The sequence below is a fragment of the Nycticebus coucang genome, chromosome 3, assembly GCF_027406575.1.
Source record: "Nycticebus coucang isolate mNycCou1 chromosome 3, mNycCou1.pri, whole genome shotgun sequence".
Classification (NCBI taxonomy): domain Eukaryota; kingdom Metazoa; phylum Chordata; class Mammalia; order Primates; family Lorisidae; genus Nycticebus; species Nycticebus coucang.
The window spans coordinates 141235775-141261559 of NC_069782.1; the positions used below are offsets into that span (position 1 = coordinate 141235775).

The 25785-nt window shown below is 40.6% G+C and overlaps 1 protein-coding gene across 3 annotated transcripts in view; it reads right to left on the reverse strand.

The window, feature by feature from the left end:
- GPAM (glycerol-3-phosphate acyltransferase, mitochondrial) overlaps window positions 1-25785 on the reverse strand; it is a 62625-nt gene that overhangs the window by 25798 nt on the left and 11042 nt on the right. For 2 of the 3 annotated variants that reach the window (XM_053583771.1, XM_053583772.1), the window contains 4 exons: window positions 6940-7032; window positions 5333-5463; window positions 3412-3534; window positions 1104-1177 (listed from right to left, as the gene is read on the reverse strand). In XM_053583771.1, the coding sequence (XP_053439746.1) occupies window positions 1104-1177; window positions 3412-3534; window positions 5333-5434 (299 nt within the window). In that variant the 5' untranslated portion in view covers window positions 5435-5463; window positions 6940-7032. Of the gene's footprint in view, window positions 1-1103; window positions 1178-3411; window positions 3535-5332; window positions 5464-6939; window positions 7033-7763; window positions 7839-25785 lie in introns of those variants that run through there. The other variant, XM_053583770.1, reaches the window with a different exon arrangement.

The window sequence follows — 25785 nt, forward strand, 5'->3', positions numbered from 1 at the left end:
GCTCCCCACTGCCCGGTCAGTACAGTCAACGCCACTTCCCTTTACTGCGTATAACGAGAGCAACAAGCACTCCTGTTGGCTTCACACATCAAACACTTACTTACACAAAGAAGAAGAGACTCTAGGAGAGTCCTTTCCTTGGGGTCTTAATCATATCAACCAAGAAAAGAAAACACAGAAAGGGAAAAAAAGAAACAAAAAACAATGGGCCAGAGCCTCTCTTCTCTTTTTTAAATTGAGGACAGAGAACAGTAGCCTAGAAAGGAAAAAATATGTCCTATGTCTTTGACTTTAGTTTTTTTTTTTAAAAATTTACCCTATATGCGCGTATTATCATTCTCGTATGTAATCTCATCATCAAATTGTGAAAAGTTTTAACTATAAGTATTTGACTTCTTGTATCAGTTTTTCATAGAATCTCAAGTATTTCTCATCAATTGAACTTACCTGCTGTTCAGGAACCTACTGTTCAAATTACAAGGACTGGCAGCATTTTGGCCACTGTGTCTCCTGCCTCACAGCCTTCCAACCCTCCTTCCTTGCCCGCTAGCCTAGATTCAGATAAAACAAAGGCTCTTTCTCCCACTCTGGTACCACTAGCCCATCCCCAAATGCCTGGAATTTGGAAGAATTCTATGAAAAGTCCTAGGTGAATAATAAATCAAAGCACATTTGCTCAGTAGAGAAAAATATCTTCTAATACCCTACAGATTAGGCAGATTTTAATCACATATACTTTTTTTTAAAAGTATAAAACAGTCACAATAAGTCATAAATCATTCAAACATACATGTTCCCTCAGACAAATATGTCCCAGATTGTAGCACACTTCATATGCAAAAATCAATATATGAACTGAATCAAAGACCACTACGAGTGGCATCTATACTCCCATGAAAATATTTATAACGACAGACATGGTTAACAGTTAATTGGCCTCTCTAGTGCCTATACAACTTTCAATTTTTAAATAAAGCCTCTTATGTCCAAAATTTGTATTCTATTAACTGTCAAAAACATAAAGAAATTCATCTTACAGTGTGTTAATTGATGATTATGGTATTTTCTTTTTGAGATTAGAAGCAGAAGAAATTTCTTTTTACCTTGTGTGAGTTTCATTGATATAAATAACATTCCGCAAACCCAAAGACGGGATACTGGGGTTGAAAAATTTATCCTGTAGAAAACAAAGTAAATGTAGACATCAATACACAACTAGACTGAGGGTGAAAAGCTCCCATTACTAGTTCTTAATGACTCTGAAAATCCAAGCATAAAGATAGAAATTACTTCAAAATCTATGTGATGAAGGATTATTTTTCTTTTATTTTTTTTAACTTTTTTTTTGTAGAGACAGAGTCTCACTTTATAGCCCTCGGTAGAGTGCCGTGGCCTCACACAGCTCACAGCAACCTCCAACTCCTGGGCTTAAGCAATTCTCTTGCCTCAGCCTCCCGAGCAGCTGGGACTACAGGCGCCCGCCAACGTCTGGCTATTTTTTGGTTGCAGTTTAGCCGGGGCCGGGTTTGAACCCGCCACCCTCGGTATATGGGGCCGGCGCCTTACCAACTGAGCCACAGACGCCGCCCTGAAGGATTATTTTTCATTGCAAAGTACTTTCCAGCCTTCAAAGAAATCCACAAACTCACAATTAATTCCTAAAACCTTAAGTCAAAGGAGACAGTGCCTCTCCCCTTCCTGCCCCACTCCTCACCTCCATGAAGACAGGGCTGAAGCTGCAGGGAATATCAGAGATTTCAGTATTCCCAAAATGCAAAAAGATTATGCCAAGTACCAAGCAACTGACGTTACATCACTAAATCTTTCAATAATCCTGATGCATAAGAATTATTATTCCCATTTTATAGGGGGGGAAACTGAGGGTGGCAGGGGCTTAGGAGTCAATCTCAGATCTTGCTCCAAAGAACAATCTTCTATTCTCCTAAAATAACTGTCCACTTAATGAGAAAACATACAGGTTAGTCTCTTTACAGATGATCTTGAAAGATAATCCAGAAACAGCTCTGCTAAAAAGAGAAAATCTATAACTTTATCCGTGTGGGCAAAAGGGTAACTGTTCCACAGGTGCATGCTGGATAAAACATAAGATACCCTCAAAAAAGATGTAAAAAACACTTAAATCTTAGAGAAAAGGAAAATAGGATTTTAGAAAAACAATATAACAAATATCAAAAAATTACCATACAGATATTTTAAAATGATTTTGGTTTTTGGTAGTAACAGGGTCTCACTATGTTGCTTAGGCTGATCTCAAATTCCTGGCCTCAAGTGGTCTTTCAGCCTCAGCCTCCCAAAGTGCTGGGGTTACAGGTGTGAGCCACCATGCCTAGCCTAAACAAATTATTTTAAATGAAAATGCCATGGAAAAAATTCAAGATCAAGTTCAGCTGCAACAGGGACTATATTTTGGCAAAAATTAATTACCTGTTACTCTAATCTATCCCCACTCTAAACCATCCCCATCACCACATAATTTCCTATCTTTCCTCTGAGTTAAGAAAACGTTGTAATTAAGGTTATTTGTAACAAAGCTTTGTTGAGCAGACCTGAGTATCTAATGTAGACTGCTTGGATTCTACACCAATCTCTCCCACGTTAAAAAAAAATCCCTTTATAACAGACTCAAATTCTACTTCCTGCCAAGCCAACCCTGAGCCCTGAGTAGAAAATGAACACAGCACAGCTATTCATTCAGGTTACAAGCAGCCTCCATAAATGGCAGGCACTTAAATGGAAGAATTTCTACATCCGAGTAACTAGCCCATCCCACAGAGAATGTAACATCCAGATATGCCTTTTAAAAGGTAAATGCACTGCCTTAGAAATTCCATCTACCTGAGCTAACTCCTCCCATACATGCCCTTTCTTAAATGTTCATCCTGACATTTCCGTGACCATCCTTCACTATCACAAAGTCAACAGGTGCTCCCCAGAAACAGAAAGTTAGCAAAAGCTAAGAGTAAAGTCACACTTTAATTTCTTATCCTAACCTATTATTTCTCTTTCCCATCTTGCTAGCACTTTAATGTGAAGTGCTAAAGTTCAACACCCAGAAGTTACATAAAGGTTCCCACCAACTCTATGGAAGAGTTAACCAAAAGTAAGATCTATTCTCACCCTAAAGTCACATTAAAACTACAAAAGAGCTAGCATATTACCTAGTATCAATTACAGCACCAATATTTACTGAATAAATGAATGAAAAGAAAAATCGAGTTGACATCTTTATTTGCAATATTTGGTTCAGTTCTAAAAGTGAATAAAGTCCATCAAGACTACCAGCTACATGGTGGGGGGGGGGGGGGCAACATACTACAACTTCACACAAAGTTGGAAATTTGACTCACATACTTCGCTGTTTATTAAGATCAACAAGCAATAATTTCTTACCCAGCTCTGGGGAGTGCAGGAATAACAACATCTTCCAACAAATGGCCTCTTCCTGCTCATTAGGCTTTCTTTCCATTTCAAAGTGGCAGATCTGAAGACGGTAGGTCTAAACCCACACTCACCCTAACAAATGTTAAGGAAAAAATAGTGTCTAAATGGCAAGAAAATTATACTTGTTCACTAGACCTCTAAAACTAAGATATTTCAGATAGAAGAGAAACCTATGGCAATATTTTTCTTTTGGAAGTGTACCCGCATGTGTCTCAGACAGTGATTGTTCTTTAAGAACTCCCTCCATGGTCAATACCTAGCTAGAAAAAAGCTGGGCACATAAGCAAAAGTTGAGAACCTAAGAATAGTAATAGCTACTAAAATAATGATCGCTACATACTCAAGGCAGTTTTCAAAGGTTTACATATTAAGTTGTAGAAGGTTAAAGGTCAAATGGACTTCTGACAGAGAAGGGATTAAGTTCAGACTCCTGGATCCCTATGCTAACAGTTAACCTTACTACTTTTTAAATCACACACTTTCACAATAGTATATAGATGCCTTATTTTTTTTTTTTTTTTTTTTTTTTTTTGAGACAGAGTCTCACTATGTCTCCCTCAGTCAATGCCATGGCGCCACAGCTCACAGCAACCTCAAAACTCTTGAGCTTAAGAGATTCTCTTGCCTCAGCCTCCCAAGTAGCTGGGACTACAGGTGGCCACCAAAACACCTGGCTATTTTTTTGTTGTAGTTGTCATTGTTGTTTGGCTGGCACCCTAGCCGCTGAGCTACAGGCACGGAGCCTATACAGACTTTATATAGTGAGCAAGTTGTTACAAGTTGTTACACTATAGCTAAGAAAATTTTTTCTGTTTTGGAGACAGTTTTCCTCTATTACCCAGGGTAGAGTACAGTGATGTCATGGCTCACTGGGCTCCAGCGAACCTCCTGCCTAAGCCCCTCCAGTAGGAGATTACAGACCCATGCCACAATGCTCAATTAATTTTTTCTGTTTTTGGTAGAGACGGGGTCTAGTTCTTGCTCAGGCTTGTCTCAAACTCCCGGCCTCAGTGATCTTCGCACCTTGGCTTTTTAGAGTGCTAGGATTACAGGTATGAGCCACCCTGGCCAAAATATTCACTTTAAATAAAAACAAGGTAAACTTATATAACATTCCTTTATCTTATCAAGACAGTTTAAAGCCTAGAATTTAAATTATGGCCAGACTATTTAAGCAAGATCAAGTCCTGCTCTTCTGTTCTAAAATTTTTTTCTTAACTTTGAGCTCATCAATTGCTCAGGCTTCCCAGATATAACTTTCTCAAAACTAAATGCAAAAATGCCATTTTTACATAGAGCAGATAGTGTTTAAAATAACATTTAAAACATGCCATGCTATGTTGAAATAGGAAAAACACAGGAAAATGCACGCTCTTTGGATTGAATTTATACTATAACTTCTTATCTTTAATTTTTTTTAAGTTTATTTCCATTATACAATTCATGTTTTTTAAATGTAACTTATGGGAAGTATTCACCAAGGGGAAAAAATAAAAACTTACACCACCCAAAAGAACTACTAGGATTTTTTCCTCTACAAAAACATTTTTACTTTTGGGTAGCACCTGTGGCTCAAGGAGTAGGGCCCCGGCCCCACATACCAGGGGTGGCGGGTTCAAACCCAACCCTGGCCAAAACTGCAAAAAAATTTTTTTTACTTTTTAACATAGTCACTGTACATAAATTTTCTACCCAATTTTTTCTTCCCAATTAAAATAATGCCATAAAGTAAAACATAACTTTTAAAAGGGGCAGTTTCTGTAGCTATTAATCTCTATTTGGTATTATACGACTGCCAGCATTGCCACTTTCATAACACTGAAATGAAGATTTTTAGGTAGAATGCTTTTAATGCTTATCGTAAACTTACCCATTCCTCACTTGTGTGTTTACATCGACCGACACTGTATTCTGATGAATTTGGCAGATAAGAAACATCTATTGTGCCAAGGGTCAGTGCAGAGTCATCCATGTCACAACGTATAACTCCCAAATCATATGCTATAAAAAATATATATACCATTTCAGTTCACAAGGAATCCAGAGAGTAAATACAAAAACTCAAAATTCTGACTTCTACATTATTTTCCCCTATAATAGGATATTATAGGAACTACTGGCAGACTTCTACCAGGTTAAATCACAGTGTTAAAACTGGCTTTGAAGTGTTTATGTGAACTCAGACTGCCTTGATGTTAAAAAAACAACATTTTCAGGCAGCGCCTGTGGCTCACAGGAGTAGGGCGCCAGCCCCATATGCCGGTGTGGTGTGTTCAAACCTAGTCCCGGCCAAAAACTGCAAAAAAAAAAAAAAAAAAAAAAAAATTGCATCCTACGATTTTTTTTTTTTTTTTTTTTTTTTGTAGAGACAGAGTCTCACTTTACCACCCTCAGTAGAGTGCCATGACGTCACAGGACTCACAGCAACCTCTAGCTCTTGGGCTTACTCGATTCTCTTGCCTCAGCCTCCTGAGCAGCTGGGACTACAGGCGCCCACCACAACGCCCGGCTATTTTTTGGTTGCAGTTTGGCCGGGGCTGGGTTTGAACCCGGCACCCTTGGTATATGGGGCCCTACTCACTGAGCCACAGGTGCCGCCCCTAAGATTTCACGAATTTATAAGGATACAACATTTGTATTCTTAGACCTTCCAAACAAAACAGCTATGAATAGTTATTTGCAGGTGTAAATAAGAGCTTATTTCAGGTGTTTTTGCTAATTTTTTGCTATTATTTATACTTGAACAGCTCCTGGGAAAAAATAAAGGAATGCATTTATTTAATTAAATATATGCTATATGGATGCATACATGTAGATAACTTTATATACTGAGAATTTTTTGCTCATACTTATTCAGTGTAAAATGGATAAAGGCAATTAGGGTACCACTACAGTTTCACACTTAAACTCAACAAAGCTCTTAAGTTCCTTGTGATGCTCTAAAAGAAATGATATTTGCAGTTGAAATACATCTACGAAGCTCTAAAAGAAAAGTACACTATTTTGGAATATCTGTTAAGTTTTCATTTTTTTCAATAAGGCTTTTTCTACTCTAAGAGAAAATAAGAGTGGATATCTATAAGAGATATTAACCTAAAATATAAAAACTTTCTCACATACTCTCCAGTCTTAAATTATTTCGCTTTTGGCTATTTCTCACTTGGCCTTAAATTATTCCTTTACATAAATTCTGAAAGGTCATGTCCAAATTTACAGTGTTCCGGGGTGGCGCCTATGGCTCAAGGAGTAGGGCGCTGGCTCCATATGCTGGAGATGGGGGGTTCAAACCCAGCCTCGGACAAAAACTGCAAATTTACAGTGTTCCTTGGAAGGTATATTTCAATTTCTTTATAATCCCCATATGGGTTTGCTGCCGTAACTGCCAGCCTCTGCCTAACTACATTATGTCCTTAACAATTTCACATAAGTAACAATGTAACATTAAAGGCCAGAAGAGAGAAGGGTAAACCAGTGCACCTGGGATGACAGTTCTTCTGTTACAAAACTTCAGTGCTCAGCTGTCAGTTTCGGGGGCAGAATGTCCATGCAACAGGGGGAACCCGCTGCCGCCTGAGAAAAGGAAGCGATGAAGGGATGAGACCAGGAAAAAGAGATCTGTGCCAATACGAAGTCCACGTTTTGCTCTTCCTCCCTCCCCAGAGTTTGCCCAAGGTCAAGAAGCGTTTAAAAAAAAAAAGAAAGAAAAATTCCCTGTTGACACCTGGCAACCCCGACTGAGGATAGCAGACTGTGGGACAGAGGCAGAACGGCCAGCTTTGAGGCTTAAATCCCCCACTGTCTTTTCACAGCTAGTGAACTTCTACAGTTCCCGCATCTGAAAAACGGCATAACATGATAGTTCTGGGTTTCTACCATAAGGAGTCTAGCACAATGCGTGACACACGGTGAAGGCTCAGTCCTATCAATGGTGGCTGCTGTCACTGGATTATCCCCAGCACCGGCTGCTCTCAGAGCACACCGGTTGCCCCGATGCCCCGGGCGGACTGGCTAGCAGCGCCTCCGCCCCTTCGAGTGCTCAGAGGACGGGGTCGGTCAGGCCTCCCTCCTCTCCGGAGGAACCCACGTGGTAGCCTCCCCTCCCCTCCAGAGAACAATCCCGAGCCCGACCCCTGCACGAGCCCGGCCCATTTCTCGGGGCAACCCCGGAGCTCGGGGAAGAGGGAAAGAGGAACACGATGGCCCAGACAACTTGCAGCAGTCGCACCAGGTCCACGCACCTGTCCCGGCGCCCCCAGCCGGAGCAGCCTCCCGCAGCCCGTACCCGCCCCGGCAGTTCGCACCCCACCGCTCCGGCTTCGGCTGCGGCAGCTGCCGGCACTTCAAGTCCCGGCCGGCGGCGCTGGCGCATCCTGATGACGCAGCGGCGCGCGGAGTGACGTCACGGCCGCCGGGAGCCGCTCGGGGTCCGATGCCTGGACCTGGCCTGGCCTGGTGACCTCGGGCCGCGTGCGTGCACGCGAGTGTGTGCGGCGTAAGGGGTGGTATGTGAGTGCCCAAACGAATGGTTACGCTGCCTGGGCGATGTGTGCACGTGTGTGCGCGTACTCAGTCTGCCTTGTGTGAAGTCACGTTATCAAGGAGCCTGTATCTCTGCCAGGCTCTGTTGGGAGTGTGGGAATGGACTGCCGTTGTATTAGATTTTTAAAACTCTGCAGAATTTATTCAATCTCTACAGATGGACGAAACAGGGATTGCAAATGGCTGTGTTGTATAATTTCTGTAACAATGCCTGAGTTCTTGCCCTTTAAATAGGAAAAAAGAGGAATGAAAAGAGATTCAAATAAGGCTTAAAGATTACAAAGCTTCAATTAGACCGGAATTGGGTTTAATTGAGGAATAAGGGTGTTTTTTTTCTTTGAAATACAGAACATGCCAAAATAATGTATCCACATTTTAAAAAAGGAAAAAACGGCCTTAAAATCTTAATACTCAGTAATACTCATAAATGATGAAATACAAGTCACATTTGAGCACCTCTTGTAATTGCAGAAGTCAAATGTGAGTTGAGTATTAACAACTCACATTTAATAGTTTTCTTTCTTAAAATGTGTATACATATATTTGGTGCATACCTGTGTGTTGAACAGCATGGTGAGTATTGTATAATAACATATTTTGCATTTCAAAATAGCTAAGTGCTAGTTTGTATTTCAAATACAAGAAATGAGTATTTGAAGTGGTGGATATGTTATTTAGCTTGACTTAATTATCCCACATTGTATTCATAAATTACAACATCAATTTATATCCACTAAATATATACAACTATGATTTTCCAATTTACAACTAAAATATTAAAATTAAAAAGGGGGGCTTGAAAGAGTCAAAATTGGCCAACCTCTTGCCCTTCAAACAAAACAACACAGGGCATGAAAAGGTTCTTTCACAATATTTGTCATGCCATTGACAAGGCCAGTGGTTATCAAGAGTATTAGAAATTTACAAAGAAAAAAATAACCTTTTATGTGCACTCAAGCAACAAGCATTAAGTATGCATTAGGATCTGAGAATACAAATATGACTAAGACATAGCCTCTACCTTCAAGGCTCTGCCACCAGTTCTTGTCCCTCCTGCACACATTAATCTTAACCCTCTATTCAGAACAAATATTCCTGCTTGTCCACCCCAATCAAAAAACATCCATACTCCCTCATAGACCAAATGCTTGCACCAGCCATATACAGCCTCCACAGACAGGCCGCTACAATTCCCACTCTTTTCCAGCAGGAGCGCCTTCTCTGATTGTCTTGAGACAAGCCATGGGTACTTGTCCTCCTAATTCTTCTATACCACTGCCTGAAATTTTGTAGTGCTTTCCTAAACTAGTTTTAAGCCTCCCTAATTTCTCTAGCCCTTGATAATCACACTCTCCTCTGAAATCTTTTAGATTTTCTATGGTGACACACCTTGGGTCTTTCTCAATTTTTATCAGTCTTCCATAAGATTATACCTCATCATGTCAGTCACTTGTCTCAGTCTCCTAGTTAACACCACAGTGTGTTGTAGTAAGCACTCCATAAATACATGTTGCAGCTAAGAAACAATAAGAAAAACAAGAATTCCTTCTCTTGAGCTTTCTACTTCTATTTATAAATCCATGCCAAAACATAATTGATCTCCCCTTTAGAAATAATCCAGTTCTACAGATTATTGGCCCCTTGCATAGGGAAAAAAATTAAAAACAGAAGAGAGAAACAGAGAATCTTAGAATTTGAAAGTAACAATAGATGAACTAGAGCACATCGCAGGAGTTTTAAAATGTAAGCCACAGGGGAAAATTCCATCGTCTTTTCTCCAGTACATTTGTAGGCAATTCCGCAACACCCACTGATTGCAGAAGCTATGGATTACAATGCCAGCTGTTCCAGGTTACCTAATGAGAATTGTTTTGGAAATAGGTGACACCCTCTGCAATCTGTTTTATCAACAGAGCAACAATAATTTATAGTAATTTAACCTAGCTAGCCGAGATGGAGCAAAGGACTAAATTTACTGTCTTGCCTAAAACAACTAAAGACAAAAACAAACAAGCAAATATAAAACAATGGCTCTTTTATATTGAACATCACATAGCAGTGCTGGACAGTGGTCCATAAGAGAGTAAAACTCAATGAAGTGAGCTCTATGATTACCTTGGTTTACTACCTAGAAAGAGCTGCTAGGCTGCAGTACTAATCGGAAGAGTCCAGGAAGAGCTAATTAGACTCCCTGATTGAAGACATAGAACTGGGAGCCCAGGGAGGCCAAAGGGGCAAGAGCTGGGAGTAGAATACCAGAGAGGAGAGAGCTGCACGGGGAAAGAAGGAGCTATGGAAATCTGCAGAAGATCTCATTCTAGTCTTCATGTGTCTGAGTAAGCTACCCAAGGCCAGGGAAGAACCATATATAGAAAGAAAAAAAAAAAAAACAATAACAAAAGCTTGCACAGGAATTATTACTGTTCCCACAAGGTAGAGCAGAAAGGTACTCAATGATTATACAGGACTAGGAATAGTGTCTCATCATGGTACCCAGACTGGAAAACCTCATAATTCATGTTTGAAATGGTTTTGCTTCAGTAGCAGGGCGAAATTAGCTCTAGGGCAAATGCTACTTTCGTCTTACCTAACGAATCTTAAAAGCCAGCCCCAAAACAATTAAACCATTTCCAAGAACAAAGGGTCCCAGAACAAAGCACAAGAGTATTTATAGTAAACTAAAAATATCCAGCATTCATCATGGTAACGTTTACAATGTCTGGCATCCAATCAATATTACCAGACATGCAAAAAGAAACAGGAAAGTAAGGGAAAAAATCAATCAATAGAAATTTTAAAAAATCAAATCAATAGAAATCAATCAAATTTAATAAAAACAACAGAGATGATAAAATCAGAGGACAAAAACAGTAAAAAAGTAATTGTAACTATAATGTGTTCAAAAAATAGAAGAGATTGAGAATGTTAAGTAAAAATGGAGAAAATCTTTTTAAAAATACAAACCAAATATGTAGCAATTATAAAACTTTTGTCTAAGACATTTAACACATGTACACATGTGCACACACACATAGGATTAACAGCAAATTAAACATTACTTTAAAAAGTAAAGAACTTGAAAACTTCATACTAAGCAAAATGAAACTGATGGAAGAAAAAAGACTGAAAATAAAAATGAACAGAGTACCAGTGAGTTTGTTATATATGCAATTGTAATCTCTGAAAAGAAAGAGAAGTACTTCATCACTGGCAGACTCGCACTATAAGAAATGTTAAAGTACTTCAGGCAAAAAGAAAAAAGTACCTTATGGAAATATTAATCTATGCAAAGAAACCATAAAGATGTAGGTAAATAATTTTTTACTTATTTTTAAAACCCTTTTAAAAGATAATTGACTAGCCAGGCTTGCAGTGGCTCATGTCTGTAATCCCAGCACTCTGGGAGGCGAAGGCGGGTGAATTGCTCGAGCTCAGGAGTTCCAGACCAGCCTGAGCAAGACAAATTTTTTTTAGCCTGTCTTTACTGAAAAAATAAAATAGAAAAATTATCCAGGTATTGTGGTGGGCACCTGTAATCCCAGCTTCTTGGGCAGCTGAGGGAAATGAATGCTTACATGCCCAAAAGTTTCAGGTTGCTATGAGCTAAGATGCTACAGCGCTCTACCCAAGATGACCAAGTGAGACTCTGTCTCGGAAATTAATTAATTAATTAATTAAAAGATAATTGCTTAATGCAAAAGTAAAACAATATTTTGTGAGGTTTGCAACATGTAGAAATAACATGTATGATAACAGCAGCACAAAGTTGAGGAAGGGAGAAGTACTTTGTTGTCAGTTCCTTAGACCAAGCATAAAGTGGTATGTGGTATAATATACTTGAAGGTAAACTGTAATATATACTTTTATTTCTAAAGTACAGCAGAGTTACAGTTAATGCTTCAACAAAGCAGAGTAAGTACAATCAGTTAAAAAATGCTTTATGAGGGTGGTGCCTGTGGCTCAAAGGAGTAGGGCACCAACCCCGTATACCAGAGATAGCAGGTTCAAACCCGGCCCCAGCCAAAAACTGCAAAAAAAAAAAAATGCTCTATGAGTCCAAAAGAAGGCACTACATGAGGGAAAAAAGGAAAAAATGGATGGGATAAAGAGAAAATACATAGCAAGATGGTAGACTTAAACCCAACCATGTAAGTATCACCTAATTAAAAGATAAGAGATTTTCAGATTGGGGGAGGGGTGAGCCGGGAAGCAATAGCCAACTACATGCCAGCTACCAAAAGCTCACTTTAAAGACAAGTTAAAAGTAAAAGCTTGTAAGACAAAACGTCGTGGAAATGTTAATAAAAAAATACGTCACTGTATTCATATCAGATGAAGTAGATTTCAATACAGAGAATATTACCAGAAATATAGAGGATCATTTCATAACAATAAAGAGGTCAGTCCATTAAAAAGATGAAACAATTCTAAACCTTCATGCATCTAATAGTTTAGAAATATGTACATTAACAAAAAAGTGACAGAACCGCAGGAAGAAATATAAAAATCTTCAATCACAGTGAGCAGTTTCAATACCTGTCTCTGTAACTCATGGAACAAGTAAGGAAAAGTCAGTAAGGACATACAAAGTTTGGAGCTATCAACCAACTTACCCTAATTGATATTGACAGAACACACTACCTAGGAACAGGAGAATACACATTCCTTTTCAAGTACACACAGAACATATACCAAAATAGAGCATATTCTGGGCCTTAAGGCAAGTCAATACTAAATATTCAAATATTCAAAATCATATAAAGCATATACTCTGACCACAATGGAAATTGGAAATCATTAACTTAAACGTACCTAGAAAAGCCTATTTGTTAATTTCCTATATTTGGAAACTAACACAGTTTTAAAAAATGGTGTAGGGTGGCACCTGTAGTCCCGGCTTCTCTGGAGGCTGAGGTAAGAGAATCGCCTAAGCCCAGGAGCTGGAGGTTGCGGTGAGCTGTGATGCCACAGCACTCTACCAAGGGCGATAAAGTGAGACTCTGTCTCTAAAAAAAAAAATGGTGTAAAACGGAAATAAAAATAAAAATCAGAAAGTACGTTAAACTGAACAATAATGAAAACACAACATATCATAGCACTGAAATGCCTATATCAGAAAAGAAGAAAGGTCCCAAATCATGGATCTCAGCTTCAGCCTTAAAGAAGAGCAATTAAACCCAAAGTAAGCAAAACACAAAACCAGGAAAAAACAAAGGGCAGAGATCAATGAAAATAAAATTTTAAAAACAGAAAAAATAAAGAAAATCACTGAAACTGAAAATTGGTTCTTTGAGAAGATCAGTAAAATGGATAAACCTCCAGGCAGACTGATGAGGAAAAAAAAAAGAGTCCACATACTAGGAATGTCAGTAATGAGAAGAGCACCAGCACCACAAATAATCTGCGTGTACAGGAACCTGGCCTTTCCATTGCCCAAACTAGGTGCCTTTTGTTCTCAGGATGGCATTTCAAGATGTCAGATTCCTGCCTTCACAAGGAGTGACTCTTTAGGTCCTATAAAAAAGCTGGTCCCACCCGTCGTATCAGCACGGAAGTTCTTCCTTCTCTGGCTCCTAGATGGATTCTATCTCCACGTTCTATCTAGCTCTGCCTAGACCCTCCCTCTTATTTTGTTCAGCAATAGGTTCTTGCCCAAGCCTGAAAGAAGAATGAATCACTGTCCCTGTACACATTGCATTTTGCTTTGTTTGTCCGTTTTCCAATTTTAAATCTTTTTTTCTGCCATCCTACATAATGGCATACCTGCTGTCATTTGAACATGGCTCATCCTCATGATGATCCTGCATGATGTTGATCCTACAAGTCTTCAATTTGCAGAAAAGAGAAATGAGGCTTGGAGAAATTGCATACATTACCTAAACCATCCATATACAGAAAGTAGCAGATAAGGGATTTAAACCTAAGCCTTTCTCATACTACACCCCATATTCTTGCCAATAACTTACGCTGCCTTCTTAATAGTCCCTGCTCAGCAGGTTTCCCTCCGGACTGATTCAGTTTTGTTGATCAAAACTTACTTGGGTGGGTTTGTTCAAGTTGCTATGGATCCGCCAATGTATAAGAGCATTTCTCAGCTCGTGTGAGGACATCATCATCTGACTTACCAAAATCCAATGGAAAAGTGTTCATGCCATTCCCTGATATGAAATATAGTGATTGCTCTATTAAAAACTTTTAAAAGAAATCGTTTGGTATAATTTATTCTTACTGGAGCCATGCTGTTCTGATCATCTACTTTTCTCCAAGCTCCTTCTGTTTATTCATTTAACCAGCAAATATTTCTAAAACATCTGCTTTATGTTAGGCAGCCTGTTGTAGCTACAGCATTGAACAAGACAGCACAATTCCTTCTCCCTTTGAGCTTACAGTCTGCAATACTTACAATACTCCTGTTTTATCACTGTTTCCAAAAAGCTTCAAAAATCAGCAAGTTCATTGGCCTGTGGCTTCCAGAATTCACTTCCCCAATTCTGGTCAATTAGGGGCAGTCCACCAAGACTTGTCTGTCCAATACCTAGTCCCTCCCTCTGATTTTATTCAGGGTGATTTCTTGTCCAGCTCTGAGAAAAGAATGAATCAAGGTATCTAAGCCAATTATGATAATCTTGTTCCCTAATTTTGCAACCGGCCGCACAGCCAAAATGGTCACATGACTCAGTTCTGGGCAATGTGAATTAAGTGAAAGACAACTTGAAGATTTTTGAGGATGCTTTTCTTTCCTAGTAAAAGGGAACAGACAGCTGGTACTGCTTCTTTTCCACTTTTTCTCCCATTTGCTGTGTAATTTAATGTCTAAGCCCAACCATACCTCCAGATTTGCTGTTATCTCTGTTTATGTAAGTAGGCTACTATAATCTCATCTTTTGTTACTCCTGGGTAATGCATTCCTGATTCATATTTAATTTTGGATCTTATTGCTCAAATATATACTCATTCTCATATATATATATATGAGTGAAAGAGTGAGTCTAGAAATAGTCCCTGCCTGTGCCTCATGCTGACAAATGGCAGTGGAAATGACCTTAGAGTCTGCCTTTCGTAAAAGACCTTAGGTCAGAAGAGAATGGTTTTGTCACATTTGTGGAATGATAAGGACTTTGTTTTCATTGAAACCTGCTTCATTAGGAAGTTAATCAATAGCTCCAAATGAGAGACCTCAAAGGACGATCAGAATGGTAAGGGTGATAGTGGCTGGAAATGTCTATGACTGCGCCCCTCACTTGGGGCGCTAACTGCATTACCCATCACATGTATACTGGCTTATGGAATCATAATTCAAAGTTGAACAATTCAGAGCAGCAAACAGTGACTATTCTGCCTTCTTGTAGAGAAAGGAAGATGTACCAAGGAAAGCAGGCCCAGCCTACAGGTATAGACCATGATTTCCTTATTTCCAAGCTATTGCTCCCAGGTAAAATATTTGCCATGTTTTCTCTTACATATATACTCACTTCCAAGTCTTTTTTTTTTTTTGGTTTTGGCCAGGGCTAGGTTTGAACCCACCACCTCCGGCATATGGGACCGGCGCCCTACTCCTTGAGCCACAGGCGCCGCCCCACTTCCAAGTCTTAAAGAAGACTAAACTGTGGCCATACTCCATGGCTTACAGTGGTACAAACTTCTCACATACATACTTGCTTCCAAGTCTTAAAGAAGACTTAAACTGTGGCCATACTCCATGGCTCATAATGGTGCAAACTTCCTGGGCTCAGGCATAAGGCGTGCTGGGACTTCATCTAAGAGAGAAAGTGAGGAGGGCGGAACCAACAGAATGGGAGATGAAGAAACTTTTCCAGATACCAAAGCCAGGTATGGTGAGAAGCTGTGCCCAGGAATGCACCAAGCCCAGAACTGACTTGGACAGACATTGGGACTGGAAAGGTTCATGTGACAAAGCAGGATAGAGCAAAAGTCCCCCAAGATTGTCTTCAAATACACCTGAGCCAAGCAGAAAGCAGTCAGGCTTCTGAGAGATCTCTCCTGGCACCTCCTACCACCTGGGGTACATGACAAGACTCATCCCACCCTAGAGGAAAGCTCAGAGGGAGCTAGGTAGGAGCCCAGGCTTCCAGCCATGAGCTGTGCCTCTGGGCAGGGCACCAATTCCAGAGAGAAACTAGGGCGCTGGATGGGGAAACTAGCAGAGCAGGGTAATTAGGACATTAGCTTGTCTGTCCTTCTGTTTTTGTTTTCATTTTTTTTTAACAACTATTAGCTCATTCTTAAGGAATGAAAGGTATTTTTCCCTTCTCTAAGGAGTGTAGCCAGGTTCTGTGGTTTAAGTCTTAACAGTTCCCTAAATCCTTGAGGGAGGTGAATAATTGCAATTAACAGTCTTTTTGTGATCAAAAGCCAAACAAAAAGAGAGAAAGAGAGGAGAGAGAAGTCAACTTGACTGGGGCTCGGGGGCTGCTAGCCAAGAAGATAAACCCTAAATGGGCCTTTATTTTCTCAGGGACTCAGGCTGGATTGCGTGAGGAGAGGCTGTCTGAGGAGAAGGTAGAGGTCAAGGTGACCCCATCACTGAAAGGAGACAAGATGGGGGATCTGACCGTGTTTCAGCTCTGAGCTTCCTCAGATGCAGGGCCTAAGAGGGCCAAGTCTTCAAAGGGGGGCAGAGGTGGAAGAACTGTGAAGAGCAAGGATCTAGAGTCTCGGGAGCCTCACCAGAGGTCCCAGTGGCTGAGCGTGTCATGAAGAGAATGGAGCTTTCTGTCCTCTGCAGAGCCTCGGCAGGGAGCAGTAGGGAAGGACACCAGTCTGAACCACACCAGAGCCTCTGCTCAGCTTCTGCACAACACAAGCCCCTGGGGGGGGGAGGGGGGGCAGGGAGAGAGAATCCCCAAGATTATCAAAATTATCACTACTGGATGGCAAGGGAACCTTGCCATGGGCTGTTTAAAGACGAAGTAATTCAACATACATTCATTCATAACACATTCAACATACACACACATCAAAACAGAGCCTGTTTTGTGGCAGGCATCTTGCTAAAGGCTAAAGATACACCCATGCAGATGGTACACGTGGATCTGCCCTCATGGAATTAATAGTTTAATGGCCTATGGCATGTAGTGATGGACACATAAAAAGTCACAATAAAATAAGAAAAGTGCAAAGGAAGAATTCAAAGAGCATCTACCCCAGGGAGGAATAGAAGTAAGCAACCTCAGATAAGGTGGTTGGGGGAGCAGCTACACAAAGGTCAGGGTGTAGCAAAGAGGCCAGAGAGGATCTTTTCGGAAAGAGCAAACTGTGCATGCCAGGGAATGGAGGGAGGCCAGTGTGGTGGAAGTGGATAACTAGACAAATGACAGAGGGAGGGGCAGAAAGCCAGAAAGGGCCAGATGCAAGCCTTTGTTAAGCCATAGTAAGAAGTTTAGAAAATTGAAAATAAAAATTGTAATATGTGTCCAAAATGTCAGGAGGAACTCTCATACCCCTATCCCTATAAGATTCAAAAATGACAAATCAACATAGAAGCCCAGACCTGTGGACTTAGTAAACCCGGAGGGGAAGTATGCAATGTCCAGGGTCTATGCTGTGAGCAGGGGCTGGCCTGGGGCAGCCTGGCGGACTGCAGCAGAGAATCTAGGTATGTCTTGTAAGCTTCCCTTTATTAAACACTTACAATATGCCAAGCACCTTCCTAAGTACTCCACAGGCATTATCTCAAGCAATCCTCTGAATCAGTCCTGGCACGGTCAGGAACACAGAGCTCAGTAGTGGGATTTGCATGCAGGGAACTACTTAGGAAGGTCTTGGAAAGCTGGGAGGACAAAAGAGGAGGGTGAAGAATTCCAGAGACCAGCAACGACTCAATCTCACAATCCTTCTTCAGGCTGGGTTCGCAAAGTGAGGTATTGATACAGCCAGGAGCCATCCACTCCTGGGCTATACCTGGGATCAAGAGGAGCCACCACTGCTAAAGATGCCACCTGAAAAAGCCGGAGCTCCCCTGGCTTTTACCCTCTATCAACAGGGGCTGAACCAACTGCCAGGAAACCTGAGGAATGAGTTTGCTTAGGGGGAAATCTCCCTAAGATATAGAGAACAACAGGGAAGGATGAGGAATAGTCTGAGGGCAAACAGACAAAAAGGGGCCCATCCTCCCAACATCTCAGTGGGTTAGAACTAGTATTACCCCCATTTTTCAGATGGAGAAACTGAGACACAGGGAGAGGTGAATCTAGTAAATGGCGAAACCCCAATTTGAATTCACATCTATCTGATTCTAGAACCTAAACATAGACCTAACACCTTATTTAGCCAGCCTAGGCAAGAACCTAGTAGAGCTGGGCCACCAGATCCCAGGTCTGGAAACTTTATTATAACTGTTGTTAGGATTCACTGCAGGAGCAGCCCTAGGTCTTTGGTGGTCTTCTTCTCAGGGTTAGGTTGTCAAGACCTTGTGTTTGGACAATATACTTCTTGCAGAGACTTTGTGGACAAAAGAGGGAATCCTATTCCTTTGAGCTTAAATCCTAGTAAAGAATTTACCCTATGATATTTGAAACTCTATGAACATTTCAGGTCACTTTGTTCTGGGAAGAGTGTCTCTGTTTAGTCAGGATAGGTTAGGTTATGATACAGTAACAAAAGTCTCAGTCATGGGACAACGGAGTATTTTTTTCTTGCCTATTTTACATTTAAATGGCAGGTTATTCTAGGGCCCTGCTCATAATCGTCACTGAGGTACCCAGGCTGAGGGAGGCTCCATGTGTATATGTGCTTTGGTGATTGCCAAGGCTGGAAAATATGGCACCACAAACTGTGCCTTGTCCCTTGATCCACAAATCCCTTCTGTTCACATTTCATTAGCTAAAGGAAGTCATGTCAGACAAATGGGTAAAGAAATATAACCCTGGGCAGGACCTGTGGCTCAAAGGAGTAGGGCACCGGCCCCATATGCCGGAGGTGGTGGGTTCAAACCCAGCCCCGGACAAAAACTGCAAAAAAAAAAAAAAGAAAGAAAGAAAGAAATATAATCCAACCATGTGCCCCAAACCAGATAACTAAACATTTATCAACAGCCCTAATGACCATCAGAAGCATCTCAGTGACATCTCTTGTTTGGCTGAGATAAAGCAAAGGTTTGCAGAAAGAAGAGATTTGGATTTTGGAGCTTCTGACGAGCCAGGCTGCCCTATACAACATCATAACACTTTGTCTTTGTTGTGCTCAGAATCGCATATCTGAAGATAATATGTCTGAAGGAAAAACGTTTGTTCCTAATATTCACTTTTGGTTCTTAGAAGATATTGTCCAAGATGGCCTCTGGAAATGAGATGCTTGCAAGAATGGCATGAAAACAAGGTGTCTTGTCCTCTTGAAGAGGGATCCTAGGATGAACTAGGCTGTGCGTGCCCAGACTTATCCAGAGTATTCTACTGTTTATGTAATCTGATGTCAGATTACTGGGGACTGATGGCTTGTTGAGCAAGTCCCAGCTCAGGGTGTAAGGAGCAAGGCCTTCCCTGGACTTTCACAACCTCCCACTCTCCTATTCTTTCTCCCTACCTCAGTGTTTTCTCCTGGCATCTTCTGGCTGGCTCAGGTCACTCCTTCCTTCTCACTCCACACCATTTCCTTAGGAGATCAGGGGCCTAGGAATTATTCTTGACTTCTTTCCACATCTAATCTGACACTCCCTCCTAGCAACTTCACCTTCTAAACAGCTTTACAACCATCATGCCCTTATCTTCCTCTCTGCCTGCACTACTCTAATCCAGACACCACCATCTTCCCTGGGAGACATGACAACTTACTTCCTGGACTCCTCATGGCTGTATCTGCCACCCAGTACCCTTCCAAATATCTGCCATCTGTCAGCCAGAATGAAAGTTTAAAAATGCTGCAATGACCATGCCAAATACCCGCACCCCCCATCTCTCTCGTCATCATTTCATTCCAACTGATTAAAATCCTTCCAATTATTTCCTACAGATTTTAGGACAAAAACATTAGAGACCTTAACATAGTCTCTAATGCTTGACCCAGACTGCCTTGCTAACTTCACTACCCTCATCTCCTTCTAGATCTTGTTCTCTCTCCAATTTACGCCACCCTGGTTTCCTTCACTTCCTTGAGAAATCCCAGATTCTGGCCTTTTCTTGTACATGAGCTGCCTACGGTGGTCTCCCCCATAGCCCCTTCTCTCCAAGTCACACTTCATAACACAGCTCAAGTCTCACCTACTCATGAAAACCTTTATTGACCCTTCAGACTAAATCAGGCCCCTTTTCTTATGCTTCTCCTCTGGGGCTTACCACAATTTTAATGAAGTACTTGCTTGTGGAATTCATCACTTAATATCTGCCTCCCTCATAAATGTCACTCTTAACTTCTCCCCTGTGTTCCTAGCATCTAACAAACAGTACCTTCCACAAAGTGGTTGCCCAATATCTATGTGTTGATTGTCTAAATACAAGACATGACTAACTACTTATAAAAGTAAAGTGTGAATGGCTGTAACACCTGTCGGTAGGCCTGGACAAGGGTGGCCCTTGGAATAGAAGTATTCAAGGAAGAATGTGTCAACCACAGACTTCAATAGGCTCGGGACTTTATGAGTCTTGGAGCAAGAAATTTTTTTTGCTTGATAGAGAAGAAGGCAGCAGATTTCCCATCTTCCCACCCCAACATGACTCTCTGAATCAGAGTAGAGGGTACAATATAATTACAAAGAAGAAAAGGGACCCAGGACTCTAGTGGTGGCCAGCAACACAGTAGGGGGTGGCCCACCACGATAGAAGCCCACAGTCGAGAACCAAGGCAAAGCAGAGGCCAGGTAGTGAATACAAGATACCCAATATACTTAAGGATTCTGAAAGTTCTTGAAAGGGAAAGGAGAACACAGCTAGAAACAGACTTGCTTTTGCCTTTCATCCCTCTGAACCAACCTTCAACAAAATAAAGAAAAAGAGGAAAAAACGAATTTTCATGAAGAGGAGAAGCAGAGCTACTTTACATTTAAATCATTCTCTTCCCAATAAGTTCAAAGTACGCTAGAACCTTACTCATTAAGTCTAATAGGGAGGAAGATCAATCTAAGTTCAACTAAGGCTCATTGTTAGAATACTTACAAAGAAATGTAGTTGTATTACTTTTAAGGAGATATAAAACCTCAAAGATTTTCTTTTGGAAAATTTATTCTCTTGGGTGCTCTCAACATACCCTATACAACTGTCTTTAACTTTAATTTACAGAATTCCCCAAAGAAAAGGTCTCCAAAGTAAAGAGTGTTACCAACCCAGTTTCCAGTGATCTACATTACATGAAGCAGAATCTGCATGAGCGTAACAGGCTTGACAAGGGTAAAACCACATCTTTTCTAACAGTCATCATCAAATTACGCCGTAAAATGTTTGAAGTTTATTACAAAGAGGATCTCAACATGAGTTATAGAGGAGAGGCTTTTCATAATCCAGGATCACAGGGTGGAATTTCCTTTTGTAGCCCCATACTACTGGTTAAATGGATCTTGGATCCCAAGACTACCTTACTGCACTCCTGTTGTACATCTAATTCTGCCAATGAGATGGCAGAACATTTTCCCCCTTTATCAATTATGTTATAGCCACTTTTATCAGAGGCTCTTACTTCTTCTGGTCCATTAGTCCTACTTCACCTCCACAAATCACTGGACACATATGTAAATTAAGCATACTTACATGAATTATAGAATTCACTATAGGTAATAGATGGGTTAAATAAATCTTAATATTGGTACTATTGGTTTTTATCTAGGTTATTTAAGAGTGATATTCTTAGAGGCTAGTTCATCTAAATTTCTAGGTCACCTGCTCATTAACCATTGAATAACTATAATCTAGGTGAAAAGTGAATTATTTCTGAAGCACCGTCAATTGATCCAATTTTGGAATGAATGAAATTATAACCTCCTAAAGTTTAGTTGACTTTAAGCTCCGTAGAGCTGTGGTATACCTTAGGTATGCAAGATGAATTTTTTTTTTTGAGACAGAGTCTTACTATGTCACCCCCAGTGGAGTGCCATGGCATTACAGCTCACAGCAACCTCAAACTCCTGGGCTTAAAGGATTCTCTTGCCTCAGCCTCCCAAGGAGCTGGGACTATAGGCACCCACCACAATGCCCAGCTATTTTTTTTTGTTGCAGTTGTCATTGTTGTTTAGCAGGCCTGGGTCGGGTTTGAACCCACCTGCCTTGGTGTATGTGGCTGGTGCCCTAACCACTGAGCTACAGGTACTGAGTCTGAATTTTTTTCCATAGTGATAATAGTTACAAAAATAAAATTACCTACTTGGTAATGGTTACTTGGTTAGTAACCCCATTTTATAACATAGTGACACTTAGCTAAATTCTAATTAAGCAAAGCAGTCAACTGGCTCTCTTCTGCATGTGACCTGGTTAACTATTCTTACTCACAAAACCAGAGATGACACAGATAGGAATCTTACTATTAATTAAGCATACTCTTTAAGATTACACCACAGCCACCATTTAGACACGTCCAAAATGGTAATTATTTTGAGCCACTAATTATAGCTCAACAAACTATATTATCTACCACTGTGAAGGGTCTTGGAATGTCAAAAGTCAATTCAATTTGTGGTTTTTATCTTTCTCTGTCTAGTTGTCCTCATCTGTAAAACAAAGCTAATAATAGTACCTACTTTATAGGGTTGTGAGGATTTAGGATTAAGATATGTAAGGCACTGAGGCAGCACCTGGCACATAGTGGTGTCTGTGGTTATCATAGTGTTCCTAGAAAAATGTCTAATCCTCTACAAGGAAGAGTCCACTGGATCCAGGTATCAATCCCACTTGCTTTCTCAGTCATAATTGATATTGGGGTTCGTGTTTTAGATCAGAGGCCTCCCCCAGCTTTACCTGAAGCACATTTTCCTCTGATAACTATACTACTGATTGAGTCAGTAAAGTCTTAAAACAGTAGTTCCTCACATTTCGGCATCCAGGAACACTTTGAGAATCTGATGAAACTCCAGACTCTCCCAGGAAACACATGTGTGTAAAAGTTTGCATTCTATTTCAGTGGGCTCAAAATCCCTCTCCAAGGTCATTCACAGACCTCAGATTAATAATTAGTGTTTTTAGTGTAGCTAGTAAAAAAAAAAAAAGCAGTATGGAGTTTCCTTAAAAACCGAAAAATAGAGCTAACATATGATTCAGCAAGATCACTTCTGTGTTTATATACAAAGGAATTGAAATTGCTACACCAAAGAGCTATCTGCAATTTCAAGTTCATTGAGGCATCATTCATATTAGCCAAGGTATGGAAACAAATTTAGTGTCCATTGATAGATGAATGGAAAAATGTGGTGCGTATATGCAATGGAATACTATTCAGCCTTAAAGAGAAAAGAAATCTGGTCATTTGCAGCAACAAGGGTAACCAAGAGGACCTTGCTATGTTAAGTGAAATAAGATACAGAAAGACAAATACCAAATAATTGTAACAGGGGAAATGGCCTGGAAAAGGATAAAAATCCTTTCTTTCTCTACAACCACCCCCCCCCTTGGGAATTAAAACCTACATCCCTGCCTCAGGCCAGTGGTCAGGATGGGTAGGGGAGTGTCCTTTGTTCTTTATACTATAGAAAACAGCTCGGTGGAATTCTCTGGATGGAAGTCAAGAGATTGTTTCTGCTGAAGATGGGATTAATCAGAGCCATCCCTTTAAAGTTCTGTATTTCTGCTCAGAAGCAAGACATTGGCACTTTAACATGGGAGTCTGACAACCTCCTCATTTACTGGCAAATTAATAAACTTTTCTTTCCTTCTCCTTAAACCACTTGTCCTGATTCTCCTGATGCAGCCTCAAGGACAAGTGCTGAACTTTCAGGAACAGGAATTTCACATGGAATCTAAAAATGTTGAACTCATAAAGCAGAGAGTCAAATGGTAGCTGCAGGAAGTAACAGAAAATGGGGGGACGTTGGTCAAAGGGTACAAACTTTTAGTGAGGCGGGAGACATAAACTCCTGGAGATACACCATACAGCATTGTAATTATAATTAGGAATAATGTACTATATACTAGAGAGTAGATTTTAAGTGTTCTCACCACAAAAAATGTCAAGTGTGTGAAGGGAGGGTATGTTTGCAAACTTTATTTAATCATTCTGCAATGTACACATAACAAAACATTACATTGTACACCATAAATATATATAGTTTTTGTCAATTATATGAAAAGGACTAATGTTTGAAAGCATGGCTTTTAAGATAACCATATTTGGATCTTGTTCTTTTAACAATGTCTAAAGCAAGATGAGAGACAGAACCTTCTTTGTACCCTATAAGGGAAGTTACTATTAGTGAGCTAAGTACATTCCATAAAAGGTTTTGAGGATGAAGGAGGATGAGGAGAACAAAAAGATAAGAAAGAATTATCCAAAGTGGATAAAAGTAGGTAAGCCAAAGTTATATTTTTACCTCTAAGTGAGTGGAGTGTGTATACAGTGGTGCTTGGCTACTGTGAAGTACTTTCTGGCTATTATCAGCAACTCTGGAGGCCGTTTGAGTGACTGATCATATCTAAAGCATCTTTTAAACCTCAAGCAGGTAAAATATTATCACTTGGGCTCCTCATGCCTGTTCAATGATTCAAGCAGAAAAGAAATGCTAATTATGGGAACTGAGCTGTGAATGCTGACTGACCCTAGGGACGGATGCTTATCTGCAGGTCTTATGTTGCTGAACATTTATTAGAGTTTTGAGATTACGTTAACTGATTTTCATCTTAAGTGCTCTACCTGGAGAAGTATTAAAAGCTTCTGATAAGGAATGATTTCAAAAAGGTAATGGCATTGGCCAGAAGATCCTCCCCATGGGTGAGTCAGGGGCACCAGGAGGAGAAAAGCCCTGTGAGTGAGATGTGATGGACTCGGTACAACCACCAGCTGCCTCTTTGGCCAGGACTCACCAGGACCCTACTCATTACTGCTTCCAACAGTGACCAATACCACAGGCTGAAGAGAGAGAATAATAATACTTACAACAAAGATCGTAGAATGAAGCCAAGGACCTGGCTACATTTCTGCCCCATCACCCTCTCAGCCAAACATCTTCCCAGAGCCCACAAGCTCTGACACCACTTCACCCCTACCTACCTCTCCTCCCTGGCCTCCTCTGCCCTTCTCTACTCCCTCACTCTGCCCTGATCCCCATGGCCATCCATCTGTTCCTGAACCATCCCAAGCTCATCCCAGGTTCAGGGCCTGTGTCTATGGTCCCTTCTCTATAGTTCCACAACTGGGTCTTATTTTTAGACATTAGCTCTGTTAGCAACTATCCCCCGTCTTGTCACTTTCTTCCATAACATCCTATTTATTTTATTTACCACTCTCTGAAAATAACCTGTTGATTTATTGTCTTGATCATTATCTGTCCTCCCCATTAGAAAGTGGGGGAGATGGTTCCATGAGGCAAGAACTCTCTATGCCTTGACCACTGCCATCGCCCCCAGGCCTAGCACAGAGAAAGCACTAAATACATCTTTGTTAGATAAGGAATGAGTGGTCACCATCGCAGCTACGATTTTTTGATCACTCACTCTGTGCCAGGCACAGCACCCTAGATTTGTTACAAATACTATCTCGATGAATTTACACAGTCATACTCTAAGTCAGGCACTAGCATATTATTTTCCATAAAAGGCCCGATCATGAATCTTTTAGTCTTTGTGGAATATATGGCCTCTTTCACAACTACTCACTCCTATTGTAGTAGGAAAGCAGCTGTACACAACGTACAAGCTG